At 51.4% G+C, this 21,095-nt stretch overlaps 7 protein-coding genes across 7 annotated transcripts; 4 read left to right on the top strand and 3 right to left on the bottom strand.

Annotated features, from left to right (window-relative positions):
- Positions 1-466: 466 nt before the first annotated feature.
- On the bottom strand, positions 467-1,348 carry POX_a00728 (uncharacterized protein; the record flags this gene model as incomplete). Its single annotated transcript, XM_050109667.1, has 3 exons — positions 467-601; positions 743-1,120; positions 1,217-1,348. The coding sequence occupies 3 exons, from the start codon at positions 1,346-1,348 to the stop codon at positions 467-469; spliced, it is 645 nt and encodes a 214-aa protein (XP_049973435.1).
- Positions 1,349-5,658: 4,310 nt separating this feature from the next.
- On the top strand, positions 5,659-6,611 carry POX_a00727 (uncharacterized protein; the record flags this gene model as incomplete). The annotated part of the gene is made up of 3 exons (XM_050109666.1): positions 5,659-5,802; positions 5,927-6,417; positions 6,506-6,611. 3 exons carry the CDS (start codon positions 5,659-5,661, stop codon positions 6,609-6,611), a joined length of 741 nt encoding a protein of 246 aa, XP_049973434.1.
- Positions 6,612-6,995: 384 nt separating this feature from the next.
- On the bottom strand, positions 6,996-7,943 carry POX_a00726 (uncharacterized protein; the record flags this gene model as incomplete). The annotated part of the gene is made up of 1 exon (XM_050109665.1): positions 6,996-7,943. One exon carries the CDS (start codon positions 7,941-7,943, stop codon positions 6,996-6,998), a length of 948 nt encoding a protein of 315 aa, XP_049973433.1.
- Positions 7,944-8,468: 525 nt separating this feature from the next.
- On the top strand, positions 8,469-13,394 carry POX_a00725 (uncharacterized protein; the record flags this gene model as incomplete). Its single annotated transcript, XM_050109664.1, has 9 exons — positions 8,469-8,711; positions 8,777-10,430; positions 10,512-10,556; positions 10,638-11,187; positions 11,548-11,610; positions 11,678-11,848; positions 11,917-12,181; positions 12,271-12,651; positions 12,729-13,394. The coding sequence occupies 9 exons, from the start codon at positions 8,469-8,471 to the stop codon at positions 13,392-13,394; spliced, it is 4,038 nt and encodes a 1,345-aa protein (XP_049973432.1).
- A 385-nt stretch (positions 13,395-13,779) lies between these two features.
- POX_a00724 (uncharacterized protein) lies at positions 13,780-16,583 on the top strand (the record flags this gene model as incomplete). The annotated part of the gene is made up of 2 exons (XM_050109663.1): positions 13,780-14,670; positions 14,712-16,583. 2 exons carry the CDS (start codon positions 13,780-13,782, stop codon positions 16,581-16,583), a joined length of 2,763 nt encoding a protein of 920 aa, XP_049973431.1.
- Positions 16,584-16,762: 179 nt separating this feature from the next.
- On the bottom strand, positions 16,763-18,585 carry POX_a00723 (RNA N6-adenosine-methyltransferase METTL16; the record flags this gene model as incomplete). Its single annotated transcript, XM_050109662.1, has 9 exons — positions 16,763-17,194; positions 17,295-17,649; positions 17,718-17,847; positions 17,899-17,972; positions 18,026-18,124; positions 18,185-18,195; positions 18,264-18,339; positions 18,398-18,445; positions 18,506-18,585. The coding sequence occupies 9 exons, from the start codon at positions 18,583-18,585 to the stop codon at positions 16,763-16,765; spliced, it is 1,305 nt and encodes a 434-aa protein (XP_049973430.1).
- Positions 18,586-19,748: 1,163 nt separating this feature from the next.
- POX_a00722 (uncharacterized protein) lies at positions 19,749-20,730 on the top strand (the record flags this gene model as incomplete). Its single annotated transcript, XM_050109661.1, has 3 exons — positions 19,749-19,835; positions 20,031-20,446; positions 20,493-20,730. 3 exons carry the CDS (start codon positions 19,749-19,751, stop codon positions 20,728-20,730), a joined length of 741 nt encoding a protein of 246 aa, XP_049973429.1.
- Positions 20,731-21,095: the final 365 nt, after the last annotated feature.

Raw genomic sequence — 21,095 nt, 5'->3', positions numbered from 1 at the left:
CTGGGCCTCCGAACCAGTCGTCCATGCTAACGGTCCGTCCCCCGGTTGGCTATCAGAGTCACTTATCTTGGAAAATTACCGCCGATCGGTTTCTCTTTTTCTTCCGTTCTTCTGGGGAAGTGGAAAGGTGGAGAGCTGACGAGCTCACGCTGGAAAGATTGGACAATAATCGGTGTCTGTCAGGCCGTCTCTACTCTCCGCCATCGCACCGCATCCTGGTCGGGCACTAGGCACTTCCACCCATTCAGAAGCTTCCTCTTTTTATCGCCAGGATGAGTATCTTGTACTCCTCCATCCTTCCCTTGAAGGACGACTTATCTTTCCGCTCCACGATTCCTATTACTGAGATTAAAGTGGTTTCGTTCGGATTGCCTTCGTCTCCCCCCCCCCCCCCCCCCTTTCTCAGCCATCCGTGACCCAAGCCCAGCTCAGCTGGCCCCTTGAATGTCGAGAGAATCGTAGCCGCTCAACCGATAGACTGCGCGGCTTTGAAATGATCCCCAGGCCCGCGAAGGGCGAATATCCCGGAAAGGGCAGGTAGCTTTTCACACATGCGAAATTCTCCGTTGTGCGTGCATCTACCCCGATCTCCACTGCGAACCTAAAAAGAAAAAGTTTGCCTCGTGGATGGCTCGAAGGACATTGGTCCTCATTGCCGGCAGATGGGCAAAGAAAGTTGACCGGCGTGAGCCCGAAAGGTCACCCTGCGTCTGTTTTTTCCCCTTTCCACTACTCCACACACCCTCACGAGGGAAGAACCTGTCTCTGCGCGAATAACGAGCAGACGCGACAGATGATTTTGAATTTGGAGTATCCGGGGCTGCCAAGTCGGGCCAAGCCAGCCTCTCCGCACCAAGATTTGCTGGGCAAGAGCTTCGTCCTGTCCAACCCACAAAACGCTTGGTCCTACGTCACGAGATCCGGTGACCTCGATTCCCCCCACCTTGCACTGCACCGGACGTTGTCCGTACTCTTGAGCCTCTTCACAATCATAGTCTTTGCCAAACTTTGAGGCACGAACTTCTCGTGTACGGTTACCAATCAGGACAGTCATGACTTGCCTCAGTACTGGTCCAAAGCGGCTCGCCAGCCCGATCTGCTCCGATGCCGCTGTTCTGGCCTGCATGCCGCTCACGACTACACCGAGTCTACTAACAACTCGATCTGTCTATAGTCCGGTCCAATTTCCGGGACCTCTGTGGAGGGCCATTCGGACCTTGCCCTTGTCCTGCGGGACTGGGTTGTTGGGGGCCACTCCACGAGGGACCTCGGGGTGAAGGCCGATCTCGCCTGAAGGTGAAACCTGACTCGGTATCGCTGAGCAAACGTGACCCTCACGCTTATTCATTTTTGCACGATCATAGCCAAGAGTCTACAAATCCCGTGGTGTCAATTGGGCTCTCTCCAAGTTGAGTTGAGTAGTGAATACTGGTCGGTTCTCAAGAGGCCGGGCCATTGGAAATTACCCTGACCGGTTAATCCTGTCCGGAGTCCCACTCTCCAGGTCCCGACCCCACAGAAAATTAGCCTTTTAAGCCGAAGACCACCCCGATGAGTCCGCCGACGATACGTATTGAGTGCTGTGAGCCAAGAGAAATGGATACTTTCTAACTATTGGGGCCCATCGTGAGACTCAAAGTCACGTGTGGCTTTACGTGCATCCTTCCTGCGTAATTGTCAAGTAACGTCAGGGTCCCGCGTCAATACGTGTTCCTTGTCAGACCGTCTGACCCGTTCTTGCAGAGGAAAGTGCCGCCTATCCTCTCAGCCTCTTGATATTTTTTTTTCTGTATGGGCATGGCAATAAGATCGTCGCGTTCCTTGCTGACCGCTTTAGTGGGGAGGCGTGTGCAACGCTTCGTTAAGAGAATGGAGGCTGTTCAGTCTGCGGATTTGTTTCCCACGGCGTTCTATGCCATTCCTGAACGCATCTCGTCCCGATGATGAAATAGGAAAGCTCTCGCACCCGGTCACGGATCGCTCCAATTCTCCGAGTTTCGGCGGGTCCGGGGTGAAGCTTGGCGGGACGGATCTAAAACAGCAAGTGTGGAGTCCACAAGGTCGGGGGTTATCAACTCCGGTCTGCTACAGATATACCCCCGGTAATTCTGTTGTATGTCTGTCATCAAGAAACTGTACGAGTAATGGAAGATCTGGAGGGGATGTGAGTGCATGCTTTATAAGGGTAGGTTTCACCTAATCCCGGGATTCACAAGGACGTGTCTGGTGTCTTGTGAACGTTGACGTTTTGACTTTATAAGCCCCCCCCTCTCCCTCAATAGGGACCTAGAATCACCCGTGCGATCGCTTCTATTTATCAATGAGTCTACCATCAGGCCAAATGCCCAAGCTCAAATCATTTATTAGATTCATGAGATGCTCTTCAAATAGGATATATAAACAAGTAGTCTACATTTTGATCCCTCATCTGGGTAGTTTTTGGATGGCCATAAATGTAGCCTGAAAGAGCAGCAGGGGCTGCCCTCACCTGAATAGCTACCCCTCTAACGGGTGACAGTAATTCTATGCTAGAGATTTTCTTGAAAACCGATTTGATTTTTGTCAAAGACAATATAGGCGATACATACCGACATTGCTAGTGAACTGACACAGCATGTTCCATGTCGAGACTGTCTTCTCTAGTGTTATATCTATAGTACAAGTATAAGAGAGTATTTCTAGCGACGTGTCTCCTCCTTTCGATCCATCAGCTAGGTGATCTCTCATTCAATTGATTTCCAAATCCCATATCCCCGACCTCACCATACCCTGTGTTTTCCAACATTCGCCATTGGTTCACAAACTTACTGTGTGGTTCCGCTGGCTCGGTAAGTTTCCCACCCATTTTCCTTCGGTGTACGCTACTGAGCACTGATAGCTTTAAAGTCAAGAAATACGCCGTCAAGAGGCCGCGCCAGGCCCTCCATACCTATCGGCACCGCACACAGAACAGCGCACTTTATGACCTGACTTCCCCGGTATCTTTGAGTGCAGACGTGTATAAACTGTGATGGGCCGTTGATGGAGTCTTGTCCTCCATAACACTTGTGCTGCGGGATTCTCACGCCAGAGGGAAACTGGAGACTGGAGACAAGCATGGTCCTCTTTTCCGATTCCACAAATACTTTGGCGACGTCTTGAGCTCCACATGTGAACTACACAGTCGGTTTACAGTAGCACGCCCGAAATCATCATGGATATGGTCGGAGGTGTTTGCTATGTGGTTATCATGATCCATAGAGATAAGTAGCATCTCTCGCTCTCTATCAATTTTATCATCATCTTCTCCTCTCGTTACTCTCTCCCCACCCACCGCGTAGGCTAGGACTATTCTTTACCGGAGCGAGAATGTGAGGTTAAAGTTAATGGGAAATTAAAGACGCTATGGATTCCGCAGCAGGTCCCGGGCTTTATGACCACTCCAGCGGCTTGGAGAATCTCTAGGGAATCCTCGCTCAGCCCGTCAGGCACATGCAAGGATATGCAAGAGTGAGGCTGTGTCGGATTTAATGTGAATATCACGATCTTGCTGGAATATTTCTCGACAATCTTCATATCACATCGAAATACTGGGATGAAAACACAGTTATCTGTCATCATATAGGACACACATGGTGTGAAATGTGGGTATAGCTCGCCATGTAAGAAGTAGAAGGGATGTGAGGATTGCAGCAGGACACACCTCCCTTGGATGCTTCTAGACTCACGCACCTGGAATCTCTCTATCTATTAGAGTCTCACACTTAGAATCGTCCTCTCCAGTCCTATACTATACCGACGTTGCTTTGAACCTCCGGTTTCGCGCGTGTAGCAGGTAACCCAATAGAGATTGGCCCGGCTGGAAAGCCACGACATCACTAGGTTATTCCTTAAACCGGACAGCGTACCAAGATATTCTCTGCTTGATGAATTTACGAGCCATCTGCCAAACCTACGACATCACCCGGACGTTGATTCAAGCAACCGCTATTTTCGGCTCAGATTTGGCAATTCATCTCCCCACCGTCCTGTACCAAAGTCTTAATTGCAGCGGTTATGAATGGTGAGCACCTTTCTCCGATATACGCAGTTACTTACATCAATGTGGCAATTGCTCATCTTTTTGGTGATTGTGGATCTGATTGGATCCTGTCGCCGATCTGCTCGTTCTATGAAGCACCCGGCGTGGTTATATTCAAAACTCTCTATCATCCAGAACCACCCACTCGGCAAATCAAATCTAATTCAGCCGAGGACAGACATGTTTGGTTAAGAGAGGAATCTTGATTCACTGCGTGGTATTCGGTTCCGCCATTTATTAGAGTTGGAACCGGTACATGGATACTCGGCGTCCGGCAGACGGGAGATGTTGGTCAAGACTCTTCTTCCCGGACCCAAAGTTACATAGCTCCGCGCTTTACTTTTGCGAAGAGGGGGTACAAGACATGGCCAGATCTGGACTCATTAAAAAAGCGAAGAGCACCGACAGAAATTCTCCGCTCAGTTCGTACATCAGGAGTTCATGGCTGCCCTCATTTGAGACTGGGTTCCACTTTCAAGATAACTCCAATTACGTTTTCAACTTCTCCTGGATCTTTTCCACGACTCACACCGTACTCTTCCACAACTGTTGAATTCGAAGATCCGGGGATCAAGTTTCGAAAGGTGCCGAAAGGACGCTGGTCGGACGCGCCTACTTGGCGCCCAAGCGGGCTCTGTCTGACCCGTTCAGTCTCCGCCCCAACCAATTTCGTACATAGAATGGCGCCCGGAGAGAGTCAGAAACGAAGGTCGCCGTGTGATGCCTTTTTCAGGAGCAAGATATGGAGAGAACCTCACTTTCTGACTTGTCCTGGTTGCTGTCATATGACCTAGATGTCTCTGTTCTGGTTGAGTCATCAGTCTGTCGTATTCGGGCACTCCGGGGGGCGGCTCCAGCTGTCAAAAAGGACCGTTTGCTCGGATCGAAGCCACAGTCCATCGAGTCTTGCACGTGGCTGATTCCGGTGCATGTCTTTTGCAGGCGGCTCTTTGGATCTGCTGACAGGATTCAAGTTTGCGGGGTTGTAGACTGTCTTCCCACGAGTTGATTTGATGAAATCTACGGGCTCTTATTGAGACCTCTAAAAGATGTTCACCTTCCGCACAGTCCCACAGACTGAAATCCAAGGCGACATTTCCAGGGCAGTTGGTCAGACTGAAGGCATTCACCCCTGGCTGTGGGGCGATCGACGGATGCAAGTACAGGAATTGCTTCGACTTGCTTGGCACTTGAGATCATCACTGCATGTGTATCCATTTCATAGCCCAGCACGATAGCCCTCGATAGCTACAGTGGCTGATGCAGAGGCTGTGTCCTTTCAACTTTGGAGGGATAAGAATAGCGCTGACACCATCGCCCAACGAGGATGAACTTCGGTTGGATTTTGTGGACACCTGATTTCATTTGGGGCGGTGCACTTGGTCCCGGTAAGCCCCTCAGCCCCGCGACTGCCCGTCTTGCTGTTCGTTTCGTGGTCACCGGACAGAGTTAAAGACGTCGCATGGCTCTTAACACACACACACACACTCTCTCTCTCCTGATAATCATTTTCTCTTTGTCTTTGCCCTCTCATCCTCTCCCAATTGTGTTCACAAGTCACCAACCTCCTCGGTCTATCATTGCACCCGATTTGAATCATGTCGTACTACGGAGGTCCCCCAAACAACCAATACGGGGGCAGTGGTGATTATTATGGTCAACAGCAGAACCAGGGCCAGGGCCACTATCCGCCTCAACAAGGCCACGCTGGCGTCCAGCTGCCAAATTATTACCCTCACGAGGTAAGTGCATGCCGAGAAAGCCAGAGCGCTGAACACCTTCCGATCAACGGGCTTTGGAGATGCGATTCTACTCTAGGATGACCCTAGTGGGAAAAGACAAAGCTAAGTTTCTTTATGATCGCAGCAACATCACCAGCAACCACAGTACGGTCAGCCTCAATACGGCGGCCAGTATTCCGCTCCCTATGATCATGGCCAGCAGGGCTACGGAGCACCTCCTCCACACGATCAATACCAACAGGGCCATTACCCTGTCGGCGGCGGCGACCCTGGCCACGGCTACAACCAGCAAATGCCTCCTCAGGACCGTGGTCACTCGCCGTATCCACCCCAACAACACCCCCAACAACACTACCAACAGGGCGGAGCAAGTGCTTCATACTATGGCAACGACGCCCCTCAGTACCAGCACCAGCAGGGCCCTGGCTATACTTCCGGCCCAGCAGGAGGCCCTGGAGGCCCCGGGGGCCCAGAGGGTGAGAAGGGTCTCGGATCCACTCTCCTCGGTGGCGCGATGGGTGGGTTTGCGGGCAAGAAGCTGGGTGGCGGTCTTTTGGGGGCAGCCGGTGGTGCAGTCTTGGGCGCCGTTGGTATGAATGCGGCCACTCACGAGATGTAAGTTGAAGGATTGCTTCCATGTTTTCTTCCTACGGGTGAATCTAACAATGACCTGGCGCTGACCATGAAAATCCACAATCAACAGCAAAAAGAAGAAGGAGAAAAAGCACAAGAAGGAGAAGCGTCACAAGCGTCGTGGATCCAGCTCTAGTTCGAGCTCTAGCTCCAGTTCCAGCTCTCGAAGCCACTAGATTGAGTGCAGTTTGTTTGGATATAATTTCAGATGACTGTCGATGAGCCACAAGCGCCTGATTCGGCTGGGACGGACATGGCTGTTCTTGGGATGGTGATACCCTGTTTCTTATGAGGTTAGTCTTTTCGTTTCTGGGCTAGGAGTTTTTCTTTCCTTTGGAAGCACAAGCTGTCAATATCATTCTGTCAATGACTTGCACTTTTATGAGTTGGATCCACTCGGCCACGAGCCTGACATCATAAGGATAAGGTACATCCATTGTTGGGAAAGAGTGAGTGTGGAAAAGATTGAATCAAGCGCCAGCTGGGGTATATTGGTAATTTACAGTAGACAACACGATTTGCCCAAAGAAAGAGAAATGTTACATGACCGCTCATCAGCTTCAGACTGGCGAGTCTTTCTGAGTACCCGTCGGGTGCGCTACAACGGGGTTGCTGGTTGGGGAGACCTGTTGTCCGTTTTCAACCGGCGGCCCAAAGACATCCTCAAGGGCAGCATCGCCATCCAGTTCAAATGCGACCTGAGGCATCACTTTTGGAGTGTCCCAAACAAAGTAGACCTTATTCGACGTGGGAGTCTGGTGCATTCGAGGCACAAGGGAGGACACCCGCCTCCACATTCGACGCATGAAGCGACGAGTAATTACGTGGGGCCGACCATTCATGAACTCGCGGAACGTGTGGCCCTTCTGAGGACCTCGTGTTAAGAATTCCAGGAGATGTTCATGGTCGAGACTCTCATCGATGTCCGGAGACACGGCAGATCGGACTGCATGTCGCCGCAGCTGTGGAGCCCAATCCACAGTGCCCTCAATCAGACCATTTAGAGTCCGGAGATCGTGATCGGGCAGTGGTGGAAGCAGAGCCTCTAATAAGTTGCCATACCACTTTTTCCGAATATTGATGCATCGAATTCTAGGCATTGGTTTACCCCAGCTGTTGGTCTCAAGTATAGGAGGAGAGAGACTCTTTAATGCGGGTCGTATCCGTGACGATGATAGCACACCATTGTGCATTTGAGATTTGGCAAGACTGAGCACAATCTCCGGCGGCTCCCAGCCCTCTTCAAATAAAATTGGCTGCGCAAGAAGCTCCTTCACGGCCTCATGATTCTGGGGCACTGGCGGCTTCATCAGCTGTGCCAGAAGTTCATGTCTTCGTTTGCCAATGCGGCCATATGACATGAAAAGCACCTTGTCAAGGGGACGTTGGTAGCCCTGATTTGCACGTTGGAGCGTCGACAGTCCCTGTCTGGCGGTTCGAGCTAGATCAAGGCTTGAGCGTTGTGATTTCTGAGATCGCCGATAGCGATGCGTGACATGCTGGTACATGAATGCTCTCGCAATAGGATCAGGGAGATATGTGCATTCCCGCAGAGTTGCTCGGTATATTGATCTCCATGATGATGGATCTGTGATGCGACAAAATTGAGGTGCTCGAACGGACGCCATCGGGCGAAACAAGATCTATATCGGTTCGGTCTTTGAAAAGCAAAGACGCGAAATCCCGGGCGGTGAAGCACATCACGGGACCGACGCGCCTCTTTTCGCAGCTCCAACCCGCACCCCGCGACCTGCCAAACCACGCGTTGTGCCTCGGATCTGGAGCCTCCTTCGTTTTCTACTCCAATTCACTTTTCTCTCAGGACTCACAACATCACTGACGAACTTGCATGATCTCTGAGAGTGACTTTTGCTGCCTCTCTTGCTGAAAGGGGGTGGTAGCTACGCGTCTCCGTCGAGCTCGCGTCTAGCCGCCGTCCGGTACGCATCTCCACCTTTTTGATATTTCAATATTTCCTACCCTGGTCATTCCTTGCGGCTGACTGATCATAGCACTGCAGAGGTCCCTGCAGCATGTCCCACGCCCAGAGTGGTGCAGGATCAGCGAATTACTTGCCCTACAACAAATTACACCATTCCCACTCGTTCTCATCCACCACTCGGGCAACTCCGCCTCCCCGAGGACCGCAAATGTCCTCATTCGGCCTCTCCAACGGTGCTGCCTCCCGTGGCAGCTTCAACAGCAACTACGACGGTGGAAATGACTATGGATCCATGATGTCTTACCAAGAAGACCATGGACCACAGATCTATCGTGTGCGTTTCGATCTGACGACTCGGATTACTCAAATTTACTCGTTCTCTGACAATATGACCTCTAGGCGGTGTATTCCAACATCTCGGTCTACGAGATGGAGGTGAATGGAGTTGCTGTGATGAAACGCCGATCCGATTCGTGGCTGAATGCTACCCAAATCCTGAAGGTGGCTGGCGTTGTGAAGGCTCGGCGCACAAAGACTTTGGAAAAGGAGATCGCAGCGGGCGAGCATGAAAAAGTCCAAGGTGGCTACGGAAAGTACCAGGGAACTTGGGTCAACTACCAGCGAGGTGTGGACCTCTGTCGCGAATACCATGTTGAGGAGCTCTTGAGACCGCTGCTGGAGTACGACATGAGTCCTGATGGCACTGGTCCTTCGCACGGTGCTCTGGACACTCCAACCAAAGAGCAGGCCATGGCAGCTCAGCGCAAGCGTCTCTACAGTGGCGCTGAAAATCGCAGCATGTCCCAGTCTCAGCAGGGCACTTTCTTCCAGAATATCTCTCGCACGGCTGCGACCGCGGTCAATGCCCTGAGCAAGGCTCGCTTCGACTCTCCGAGTGCAAACAGTCGCCGACCTAGTGTCATGCGCAAGCCATCACACCAAATGAGCAGCCAAGATTCGCAGATGCAGTTCAGCAGTCAACAAAGCATGTATGTTTCCGACAGTGGATTCAGCAGCGCTCACCATAACCGTTTGCCGACGCACGATGAGCAAGATGAATTCACGGAGCCTCCGCGCAAACGGGTGCGCTCGACGTCACACCAAGGTCCACCCATTGGACTCCCTCGAGACCACTCCACCATGTCCATCAATGAGCCTACTCCAACAGAGCCCAATGACTCGTTCTATCAAGACATGGACTTGCCCCCAACACATTTGGACGACGGGCACAAACATGGAGCTGAGCCCATTGCCCCCGCGTCGGATCCCGAGGGCTTCCAGAAGCAGAAGCTGATCATGACCCTCTTTCTTGACAAGAGAATCAAGGACTTTTCCAATCATCCCGCTATGGTACAATTGACTGGCAAAGACCTTGAAATGCCTTTGGATGAATATCGAAACAATGCGCTTCACTGGGCTGCCATGCTCGCCCGGATGCCCCTTGTTCATGCGCTTGTCGCCAACGGTGTGAGCATCTCTCGGGTCAACGCCGCGGGTGAGACTGCTTTGCAGAAAGCAGTGGGAACTCGCAACAACCTTGACTACCGAAGTTTCCCGCGTCTGCTCCAAGTGTTAGCGCCCACTATCGACATGGTCGACTACAGCGGGCGAACAATCTTACACCATATTGCGGTTATGGCAGCCACCGGCGGAGGCGGGCATGTCTCGGCGAAGCACTATCTTGAGGCCCTTCTGGAATTCATTGTTCGTCATGGTGGGAGCCCATCCACAAATAATGGCAACCACGCACAGAATGATACAGCCCAGGGCGGCGAAGTCATTACTCTTGGCCGCTTCATCTCCGAAATCGTGAACCTACGTGATGATCAGGGGGATACCGCGTTGAATCTTGCGGGACGGGCGCGATCGGTGCTAGTTCCTCAACTCCTGGAGGTTGGGGCTGATCCTCATATTCCCAATCACACGGGCCTGCGGCCCGCAGATTATGGTGTTGGGGTCGACATGGTAGAGGGTAACGGTCAGACGCAAGCAAATGGGCGCAATGATACATTTATCGATCAATTGGCCAAGTCCAAGAAGGATATCCTCGATGGTAAGACACAACTCACCTCTCTTTTTTCTTTTTGCTTTTGACGATCTTTGTCCTTTGACTCTCCCACTGACACATTTCTAGCTGCGCTGTCACAAATCAGCAGTGTCGTTGAAGAAGCCCTCGGGAGTATTGATCGAGATCTGGCGGCGAACATAAACAAAAAGCAAGAAACGTTTGACCACTGGCACTAAAAAATTCGCGAAGCAGCCAAGGCCCGCCAGATTGAGCAGAAACAGCTTGATGCCCTGGAAAAGAAGGTCTCCGAGCGGGCTCATTATGATCGCCGGATTAAAAATCTCGAGCAGTCCTCTGCAGAGCTGATCGACACGTTGCAAAATACACCCGGGGTTGATGTGACCCAGACTGTGGTCATTGGCGATGCTGACAAGGCTTCGGGGGTGGATCCCACCTTCTTCAAAGCTCTGTTTGGAGAAACATTCAATCCCTCTGCTGGGTTTTCCACTCCGCAGATTGCTTTTCTTTCTTCCCTTCCCCCGCCCGAGACTCTGAAGCATTACATCCAGTGCTATCAAGACGTGAATACTGCCACTGTGGCGGAGGTGAATGCTCTGAAAGCCAAAAACGCTATTCTTGGGCAGAATTACCGACGCATGGTCATGGCGTGCACCGGCTGGAGCGCTGAGAAAGCCGACGAGTCCGCCGAGGGTCTCACGCAGTGTGTCAAAGAGCTGAACGATAATCCGGTTCCTGAAGATGAGGCGATTGAGATTTTGATGCAGGATCGGGGCCAGGATTGGTAGGGCTGGACGACATTTGCGGCTTGTCACACGATTATTTAGTGAGCGTTCATGCGGCTTTGCGGGACGGCGTTTTTGTGTTGCATGATTGTTTGAGTAATACCCGGATATCCTTGTTGAATGTCACTTGTCACACCTTTGCTCGTATCTACTAGGTTCTAATGCCTTGTCCAACGTCATGTGTCTTGAGATCGTGGGTTTGGATGTGATCCGCAACGAGCGTGGGGGCGACCAAGGCCAGAATAGGCTAAATGCCGCTGGGCACTTAGCCGGTCCTTCGTGAGCCAAGGAGGATGAGATCCAACCTCAATTGGGCCAAGTCGCTTCTGCCAACAAGACGATGGCTTTTACCCCAAAAGTTCCCCCGCAGTCGGGGTCCATGCCGAGACTATCGTGGATGAGATTACCCGAGTAATCGTCCGGTAGGGCGTCAGTCGATTCATATTAGCCCTCTTATAAATGGGCGTGTCAGCCAGGCCACACGTACAGATCTGTCATTTCCTTGCTGATAGCACGCACCTTCTACACCTTTGCCCAGCAGTTTCTCCATCCGGCGAGCACCATGGCTAGTGGAATTCTTCGTGTCAAAGACAACACGGTTGTCGATGGAAATGGGCAGCAAGTCGTTCTTCGCGGGGCTGCGATCGGAGGATGGATGAAGTATGTCCACTACCTGAGTCGCTCGAGCAACCATCTTGTTTGGGTCCAATCGTCCTAATCAATTCTAGTATGGAGAACTTTATCACCGGATTCCCCGGTCATGAGTCGCAACATCGCGCCGCCATGCGAAGGGTCCTGGGTGATCAAAAATACGAGTTCTTCTTCGACAAGTGGCTAGAGTACTTTTTCACCGACGCAGATGCCAAGTTCTTTGCGAGCCTGGGCCTGAATTGTCTTCGTATTCCTTTCAATCATCGCCACTTTGAGGATGACATGAATCCCCGAGTTTTGAAAGAGTCTGGTTTCAAGCACATGGATCGTGTTATTGAACTGGTGAGTATCCGTTTTGTCTTGGTGTCGTCCTGACACAATTCACAAGGGAGAGGGGGGTGGAGTGATTCGTGCTGACCCTGTTGATTTAGTGCGCTGCCAACGGAATCTATACTATTCTCGACATGCACACTGTACCTGGTGGTCAGAACCCAGACTGGCACTCAGACAACCCCACAAACTACGCCGCCTTCTGGGACTACAAGGACCACCAAGACCGCACGGTGTGGTTGTGGAAGCAGCTTGCCACTCGGTACAAGGACAATGCTTGGGTGGCGGGTTACAATCCTCTCAATGAGCCCTGTGATCCAATGCACGTCCGCCTTCCTGCGTTCTACGAGCGGATTGAGAAGGAAATCCGTTCAGTGGACCCTAACCACATCTTGTGGCTGGATGGTAACACATTTGCCATGGAGTGGAACGGTTTCGACAAAGTGCTTCCCAACTGTGTCTACGCCATGCACGACTACTCGGTACGTTTGAGCCTGAAAAAGTTACCAGCGGACAGTGGCCTCATAAAGGAGAACAAAATGACTGACTCAGCCTCTAGACTATGGGATTCCCTACCGGTGAACCTTACAAGGGCACCCCCGAGCAGAAGCAGTCCCTCGAACGCAAATACCTTCGCAAGGCAGACTTTATGATTCAAAATAAGACTCCCATCTGGAACGGCGAATTTGGCCCCGTCTATGCCGATGCGGCCCTCGACGCCGACGCCGAGGCGATCAATCAAGATCGGTACAACCTGCTCGGCGAGCAACTGCGTATTTACGACAAGTACAACATCAGCTGGTCGATCTGGCTGTACAAGGATATCGGTCTGCAGGGTATGCTCTACACCAACCCGGAGAGTAAGTGGAACAAGACCATTCAGCCCATCCTTGAAAAGAAGCGCAAGTTCTGGCTCGACAAGTGGGGACAGCGTCCTGCGCCAGAGCCAGAGGCCGTCTTCCGACCGATGGTGGAATGGATTGACAAGGTCAGCCCGGCGGCCAAGCAGACGTATCCGACTTCATGGAATACGGACTTGCATCTCCTCCGAAATGTGTTCAACACCTTCCTGGCACAGTCTTTCGTCGATGAATTCGCCGAGCTTTTCCGAGACATGGATGAGAAGCAGCTCGATGAGTTGGCGAGAAGCTTCCATTACGACGAGTGTATGCAGCGCGAGGGGCTGAATCAGATCCTGAAGGATCATGCTCGAGTGTCAAAATAAGAGAGAGTAGGACTGGTGAATAGATGTGAATTTAATTTAAGCCCATGATGACCATTGCCATTGAACCTGACGTCACGGAGCTACCAAAATTTCTTCCTCAAATATCCCGCAGATGCAATGTAAACAATCAAAGACGCCCGTAAGGTTGGAGGGGTAGTTCAGTCAGTGCGTGGAATTACTCTGAGGGGCTCGTTGATATCGCGTGTGGTCGTGCGCAATCTTATCCGCACGCTATCGATAAGCGGGATAAGCGGAAAATCACAGAAAAAGATCGCGGGGTTTCTATTCTCGAATAAACTCGACTGGAAACTGACCTCTCGGTGGCGTCATATTGAAGCAGGTCGGCCTCGAAAGTGCCTTTTACACCTTCACACCTTTCGTCGATATGGCCGGCGACGCTCAATACCCATCCACGCTCAACAGCGTCTTTGACGCACCCCTCAATGGGCGATATGATCCCATTCGCCTGACCTCCGAGAACATTGTTCCGATTTTCACACTTCCCCTCGCGCAGGAGATTTTCGGCCACGAGATTTCGGAAAAGAATCCTATCGAGCAGATCACTCAGGGAAAGACCTCGTATACCACATTCGTTGCCGACAGAGCTCGTGCGGCTCTCCAATCTCTCCGCGACAAGCAAACATCCGAACAAACGAGATCGCAACTCGTGCATATTGGTCTCGCGGCTCTGTTCAGTTTCCTACAGTCAAACGTTACCGGCCCTCCTCTCGACTTCACGCCAGCAGACATTATCCTTCCTTCCTCTCTGCGTGAAAATGCAGCCACACTTCGAGCTGTGCGCGCCAAGATTATTCGGGATCTGTCTGTGGATGGAGAAGCGCTGTATAAATTGACGCCCAATCCCGAGCTGTTCTCTGTCGCCAAGGCCCTTCTTGTGGAGATAGAGATTGATGATGGATCAGTTGCGGCCAAGACTGCGCGCATGCGCGTCAATTTCCTCCACCAAAAGATGCTTTCCGAAGTCACGAGCACATTGCAGGACGAGATCTACAAGGACGTGGAAGGTCTGGTCAAGGTCGATCTTGACAGTGAGGAGAGAAGCCGATTCTTGCTCGAACGGGCAATCATTCATACCCACCATGGGTTCGATGCCAAGGCCCGTGCGGACTTGGATCAAGCATCGCGTCTCCGAAGCTTTGAATTCGCTTTGACTGGCAAGCTCGGAAAGCGCACCAAATTCCAGGACCGCGATATCAGTCAACTCGTCGTAGTTGCGAAGAGTGCCGATGATGTCTCAAACCCTCGAGGCCGTCCGGTCCGAAGAATTTGGACCTGAATGATGACACGCTCTTGGAGGCCATCTCCTTCGCGGACAAGAAGTCGACAACGGTTTCTGATGAGCTTTCCGAGGGTCTGCGCTCGGTCGATCCTAATGACCAGCCCATCTTGCATCCCGTTGACTCTGCTACTTTGCTGGCACTGGCATCTGCCATCACCAATACTGCTCCGGACCACGGTCTCACTCGTGAAGAGACACAGCCATATGCGACCCGCGTTCTGGAAGGCGGCAGCTCGAACTGGCAGATCTATACGGAAGCCTTGTTGGTTCGCAGTCGCGTTGAGGGTTTCCGCTCGCGAACCGTGGAAAGATCGGTTCTGCAAATGCAGGCTCTTGTGGACCAGGTCATTGCAGACACCGCTACCACTGACTCGTCTGCTCAGCAAGCTTCGTCCGAGCCTACGACTTTCCTTCCTCGGCCGGAAAAGTCTGAGTCGGCCCCTGCCGCTGATCGTTTGGAATATATCTGGCTCCTGAATTTCGCTACCCGATGGAGTTTGGAGGCCGAACTGGCCAAGCGGTGGGTTGAACTGGGGGGTTTGCGAACGGCTCTCGAGATTTACGAGCGGTTGGAGATGTGGGCTGAAGCGGCGCTCTGCTATGCCGCTACCGAACGTGAAGCGAAGGCTCGCTCTATGGTTCGTCGTCAACTGTACGAGCCAAAGGGCCCTGTTGAAGATGCCGAGAACGAGCAGTTTGAAGGCGCGGAGCGATCTGAATTGCCAGCAGATGCGCCCCGGCTGTTCTGTATTCTGGGAGACATTGAGAAAGATGAGAAATTGTACGAGCGGTCTTGGGAAGTTTCCGGGCAACGTTACGCTCGAGCTCAACGATCTCTTGCTCGTCACTATTTGAGCCTCACTCCCCCACAGCTGGAAAATGCCGAGGCGGCATACCGCAAGTCTCTACACGTTAACCGTCTCAACGAGAGTTCTTGGTTTGCTCTTGGCTGTGTGCAGCTCGAGCTCGAGCAATTCGACGATGCTGTACAATCCTTCACCCGAACCGTGCAGCTAGATGACACGGATGCAGAGGGATGGAGCAACTTGGCCATTGCCACACTCCGCTCCACCGCGCCCGAGCCAGCTCCCGAAGTCGAAATCGACGAAAGCACAGGCGAGGAAGTCGTCAAAGAGGCCGATCCCCACAAGCGCAAACGCGATGCCCTGACTGCTCTCCTCCGGGCTGCACACTTGAAGCACAGCGAAGCCCGCATCTGGGACAATGTCCTCACGGTAGCGGCGTCCATTCCTCCACCAGCGACGCCTTTCCGCGATGTCATCACCGCACAGAAACGCGTCATCGAGCTTCTTGGCGAAAAGCAGGGCGAAAAATGTATTGACCTGCCCATTCTTGGAATGCTAGTCGATTTCCTCGTCACGGCTTTCGACTACGAGTCTCTCGTCATGCAAGGTGACGATGGCCCCGTCATTCGTACCGGTACGATCCCGGGCCAGATCATCTCCTTGGTGGACAACAATGTGGTTCCCCTGATCACGCACTCCTCTGCGCTCTGGTTACTCGTCTCCCGCGTTGAAATGTTCCGCAACCGACCAAGTCGCGCAATGGACGCCCACGAGAAAGCTTGGCGGGCCACCGTCGCCAGCTCTGCGCAGGGAGCATTCCAGATGGGCGACGAGAAGCCGTGGATGGCAGTTGTCAAAGCGACTGAGAAGCTTGTCCGTGAGGGATACGCGCGATACGGGCCCATGGACCATGAAGAGAAGAAGGTCGAAGGCAGTGACGAGCCGGAGATGGTCATGCGTGATTGGCGTTTCAAGGCTCGCAGTGCTGTCCGCGGCATCATGGGCAAAGGCAAGGAATTCTGGGAGGATTCCGAGGGCTGGGAGAAGCTGAAGGAGTTGCAAAGCGAAGTTGCGGGGAATTAGTATCAGGTACACAATCCGGTGCCTGCACGATTTTTTCACGAATATAGAACCACAGGATTCATGATATCACATGGAACGACCCCCGGCCACGCGATCAAATACCATACATTGCTTGTTTTAGAAGCCCATTCCTAGATATCACACACATCTCCAAAAGCACATTCACGATAGATCTGACTTCACCTGCCTTCTATTTTTCGTTTTGCCATCCCGCAAAAGCTTTCGAAAATCACACTGTCGGTTCCCTGAATCCAGCGGATCGTTGCCTGCACTTCCTTGGACTCTCGGTCCTCGCCTGGAAGTAGCCTGAGCTGAACTCGAACTCCTAGGGCAATGACCTTTGGAACAGCTAGCAATGTCCCAGACTGAGCTTGTCCGGCGAGTAATTTCATCTTCCTTCGAGCTTGTCGAGACCACACATTTTCTGGCGCGAATCCAACACCTGCGCTGAGATCTTTGTGCCAGGTCCAATGCCAAGGGAGAGAAGCGAATTCTGCATTCATTCTACTGATTGCGCCGTCGATATTGGTGTTAGCCGATAATGTGAATGTGAAATCTGCCGGGAAGGGAAGAAGATGTTTCGGAAAGCCAGGAATATTCCGAGCCACAGCCTAGAATTGGGCAGTCAGTATCATTTGAGTTCCGAATATATTCAAAGGCATAATAAAGGTGGGGAATTTCGAAGAAAAAGAGAACTTTGGAGTATCTCACCATCGACGGTCTTCGATCTTCCCATGACCACGCAAGGGCCCATCGCTTCGTCTTGCTGCCCTGCACGAATTCGGTCACTGCGTAGTTGTTATTGTCATATTTGATGAGCAACTCCACGAGTGTCGTGACACTGCTCAGTTTTCCCAACATCGAGCTGTACCACTGGACCCGATGTCGCAGCTGCCGGCTCTCTTCAATCATGCGAGTCACGAACGCGACCTCACCCCCAGCCACGATCATTTCCACCGCCGCTCCAGTGCAGGCTGAGAACGGAACGTAGGATTTTGACTCTGCTGAGCTCAGCATATCTTGTTCTGAAGCGTAAAATGGAGGGTTGCACATGGTAAAGTCAAGCCTGTGTTGAAATTTGGTAAGCATTAAGAGAGTGCACTGCTATCACCAATCCCACCAAGGGCGGCTTACGTGTCCTGCTCGAAAGTATCGAGTGCGAACAAAGGAGCGTCTGCGGTGGACTTGATAATTTTGATCCTTGAATCTAGACCATTCCGCGACACGTTCGCACGAGCAGTCTGAAGATTTTGCTCGTCGATATCTGCTGTCAATTAGCATCACCATGGCAGGTGGAATTTTCAAGTTGACTTACCCGTTGCGATGAATCTCCACCGGGGACGAACTTTGCAACCAAGCAGTGGGTAAATGCTGCAGCATCCCGTTCCTCTATCAAGACGTCAGTCAAAGGGGTGATGGTTAGAATTGCCCGTGCGACATACACATCCAGTCCAACGACTCCTCGATCAGGGTCATAGCCATCACGAACACCTGCAGTACTTGTATCCAGCAGGTCTTGTATCCAGATGATGTAGTTCAGTCTACCTTGTCAGATACGAGTCTCTCATGGTGTTATCTGAAGCCAGTGGATATTAAAATACCTGTTTGGCACCTGGTATCTCAATTAACACGGGTTGAGGTCTCAGAATGACAAAGGCATTTGCATCGCTCATCACTCACCGGCGGACATAATCGGTTCTTGGGAAGATCCACTCGAAGACTAAAGTCATGCTCCAACAGACTGATTGTCAATTGCCTACACCTGTCAGTGGGATAATAATACCATGTATGTCATCATACAAGGATTGAGTTACCTGACAGCAGCTTCATCATGAAAGTCCAGCTGGTCATCAAATCTCAAGCTGTTGAATGATTAGAAATTTGTTGTTTGAGTGATCTCAGAGACCACCGAGCTCACGAACTGTTTCGCGAAATCTCGTGACTGCAACGCGAGTGCTGCAAAGTCAATTTCGCTCTTGTACAAGCTCCGGACTTGTTCCATAGTTCTCTCTGAGGGTGTTTGCAGAATCTATTGAGCTTTTCCAACTCAATCTCAAATGCGGAAAGAAAAGAATTGATCGAGGAGTACTCAATGGTCAAAGATCTCCAGTGCACGTCGTCTGCTTTGAGCCGGCAGCTGGGGAAACAGCGTGGTGACATGTTTCTGCCTTAGGCATAAAGCAACCGCCTGGATGGAAACGGTTTCCTCTACAGGACATGAACTTGAGCAATGTCAATATCACAGTAGGACGAAATAGCCTGTCGGGTCTAGGGAAATATTGAGATAATTTAGAAATAACACCAAAGCTGTTAAATTCACCAAGTTGGACTCTCCACTCAATGCCAAGACGCCAGATATGCTCAGATGGTGCTGGAGGTACCTACCTCCAGAAGAGCACCGCCACTTGAAGTCTCGAAGAGTAAGTTCAGCAGCAAAAGGACATCCGCCGTTTCCTTGCTTCAATAATACTTTTTTTGTCTTTGAAGAGTTCTTTCTACCAGTCCCGGTGATATGAAGTGGGCGACACATCTGTTTCGGGACATAATACATGCTGCTCATGATTTCCTCTATAGGCCAGGTACCCTGGAAGGAGGATCGTCTACCTAATAATCTTGTCACATCGACGTAATAGCAACAGCAATGCCTGTCCACTTACGTTTAAGCACTACTCTCGGCCATAAAATAGCTTGCAGCTAGATGTGAGACTCCTATCAAAAGTATTCATCATTTATTTAAAAAAAATAGGAGCAGACAAAAATGATGTATTCCACCAATCAGTTCAACCCGATCGTGTTTCCTTTTATGAATTCTATTGCACATACATAGTGCATAGTATCCATCCTTTGAGCTCAGTGCAAACAGCTACCTAATCAGCACATTTCTTTTCTTAATGAGCCATCTGGGAGTTGTACCTATCTCTTCATGATGACGCAACATCTTGCTGTACTGGCAAAGAAAAAAAAAACAATCTATATCGCTTCACTTGACTCTTAAAAGTCCACTAAAGCTCTGGTTGAGACTGATAAATTTAGCTTCGACCCAGAGAAGCCTACTACACGCTCTACTCCTATGTTTACCTCACATTCACCATGCTGCTACGAAATATGTTAATCCGACAATCACTACGCTTTCCTACGACTCAAGCTCGAGGGAAAATTGCTACAATGGGCCTGCAGCGAAGACCCATTCAAAGTAGACCCCAGCCAAACAATCCAGCGCAGCACTTTGATTTGCATGGCAAGGTCTTTGCGGTGACCGGGGGTGGACGAGGGCTTGGTCTAGCAATGGCGGAAGCATTGCTTGGTGCCGGAGGAGAAGGTAAAAGAACCAGGACCCGACTACCTTCTGGCTCCAGTCCTAAAATTGATGATTATCAGCTTTTGATCCATGATTATATCAAGGAAAAAACTTTCTAACTGATCATCCTGTCCTTCAATATTACATAGTACATTGTCTCGACATCCTACCCGAACCCGCCGAAGAATTTCGAGCTGCGCAGAAACGCCAGAGCGAATGCTCAGGACAATCCCTCCAATATTGGCAACTCGACGTCTGCGACACAAAAGCCATGGATGAAGCCATGGCCGCCATCTCCAGCAGAAAAAAATCGTCTCGACGGCGTCATTGCCGCCGCTGGAGTAAACCATCTTGGCAATGCCACCGACCACACTGAGCAAGATATCGACCGCGTCATGCGAATCAACTACATCGGGGCATTTCACACGGCAACCGCGGCGGCAAACTACATGAGGCTTCACAATAGCCTCGGCTCTATCCTCCTGGTCGCAAGTATGAGCGGATTGATCGCAAACAAGGGCATGGTTTCCCCGGTGTACAATTCCTCAAAGGCCGCTGTGATTCAGTTGGCCCGCAGCTTGGCGATGGAATGGGGGAATCCGGACGGACAGATGCGCGCGCCAATTCGGGGTGAATTCTCTCTGTCCGGGCCATATTGCCACACCGATGGCGCAAATGGTCATGGACAAGTCGCCCGAGACCAAGAAAGTGTGGGAGTCGGAAAACATGCTGGGGCGACTGGCGCAGCCTGGCGAGTTTGCAGGTCCAGCTATTTTCCTGCTGAGTGATGCCAGCAGCTTCGTGACGGGCAGTACGGTCGTCATCGATGGTGGTCATACGGCTTGGTGAGGCAAGTGTGGAGTAGGGGGATGCTCGGTCGTGATGTCCATGAGGGGGAAAGAGAAAATCGAAGGCCCATCCATTTCGTATGCAACGCCATGTCCTGGAGAAGGTCTCACGGTTCCGATCCCTGTGTCTCAGCTTCCGGAGCGTTTTTTTCTCGACCCATGTTGACCGTATTCGTGTGAGTAAGCCATGTAATTAAGCGTGACACCCGAGCCGAAGCAGATGTGGAGGTTTATAATTGATTGCGTGAGGCCTTGTTCAGGGCTACGAATTTTAAGGTGCGTGGGATGAACGCATACATCCGCGACATTGATTGGAATGTTTAAAGTTCTATGAGTGAGCTCCACAGGGTCGTAGAGACCCTGTAC

This window comes from Penicillium oxalicum, chromosome I, assembly GCF_001723175.1.
Source record: "Penicillium oxalicum strain HP7-1 chromosome I, whole genome shotgun sequence".
NCBI lineage: Eukaryota > Fungi > Ascomycota > Eurotiomycetes > Eurotiales > Aspergillaceae > Penicillium > Penicillium oxalicum.
The sequence above is the reverse complement of the archived record's forward strand: the minus strand, read 5'-3'. Positions and strand labels throughout refer to the sequence as shown.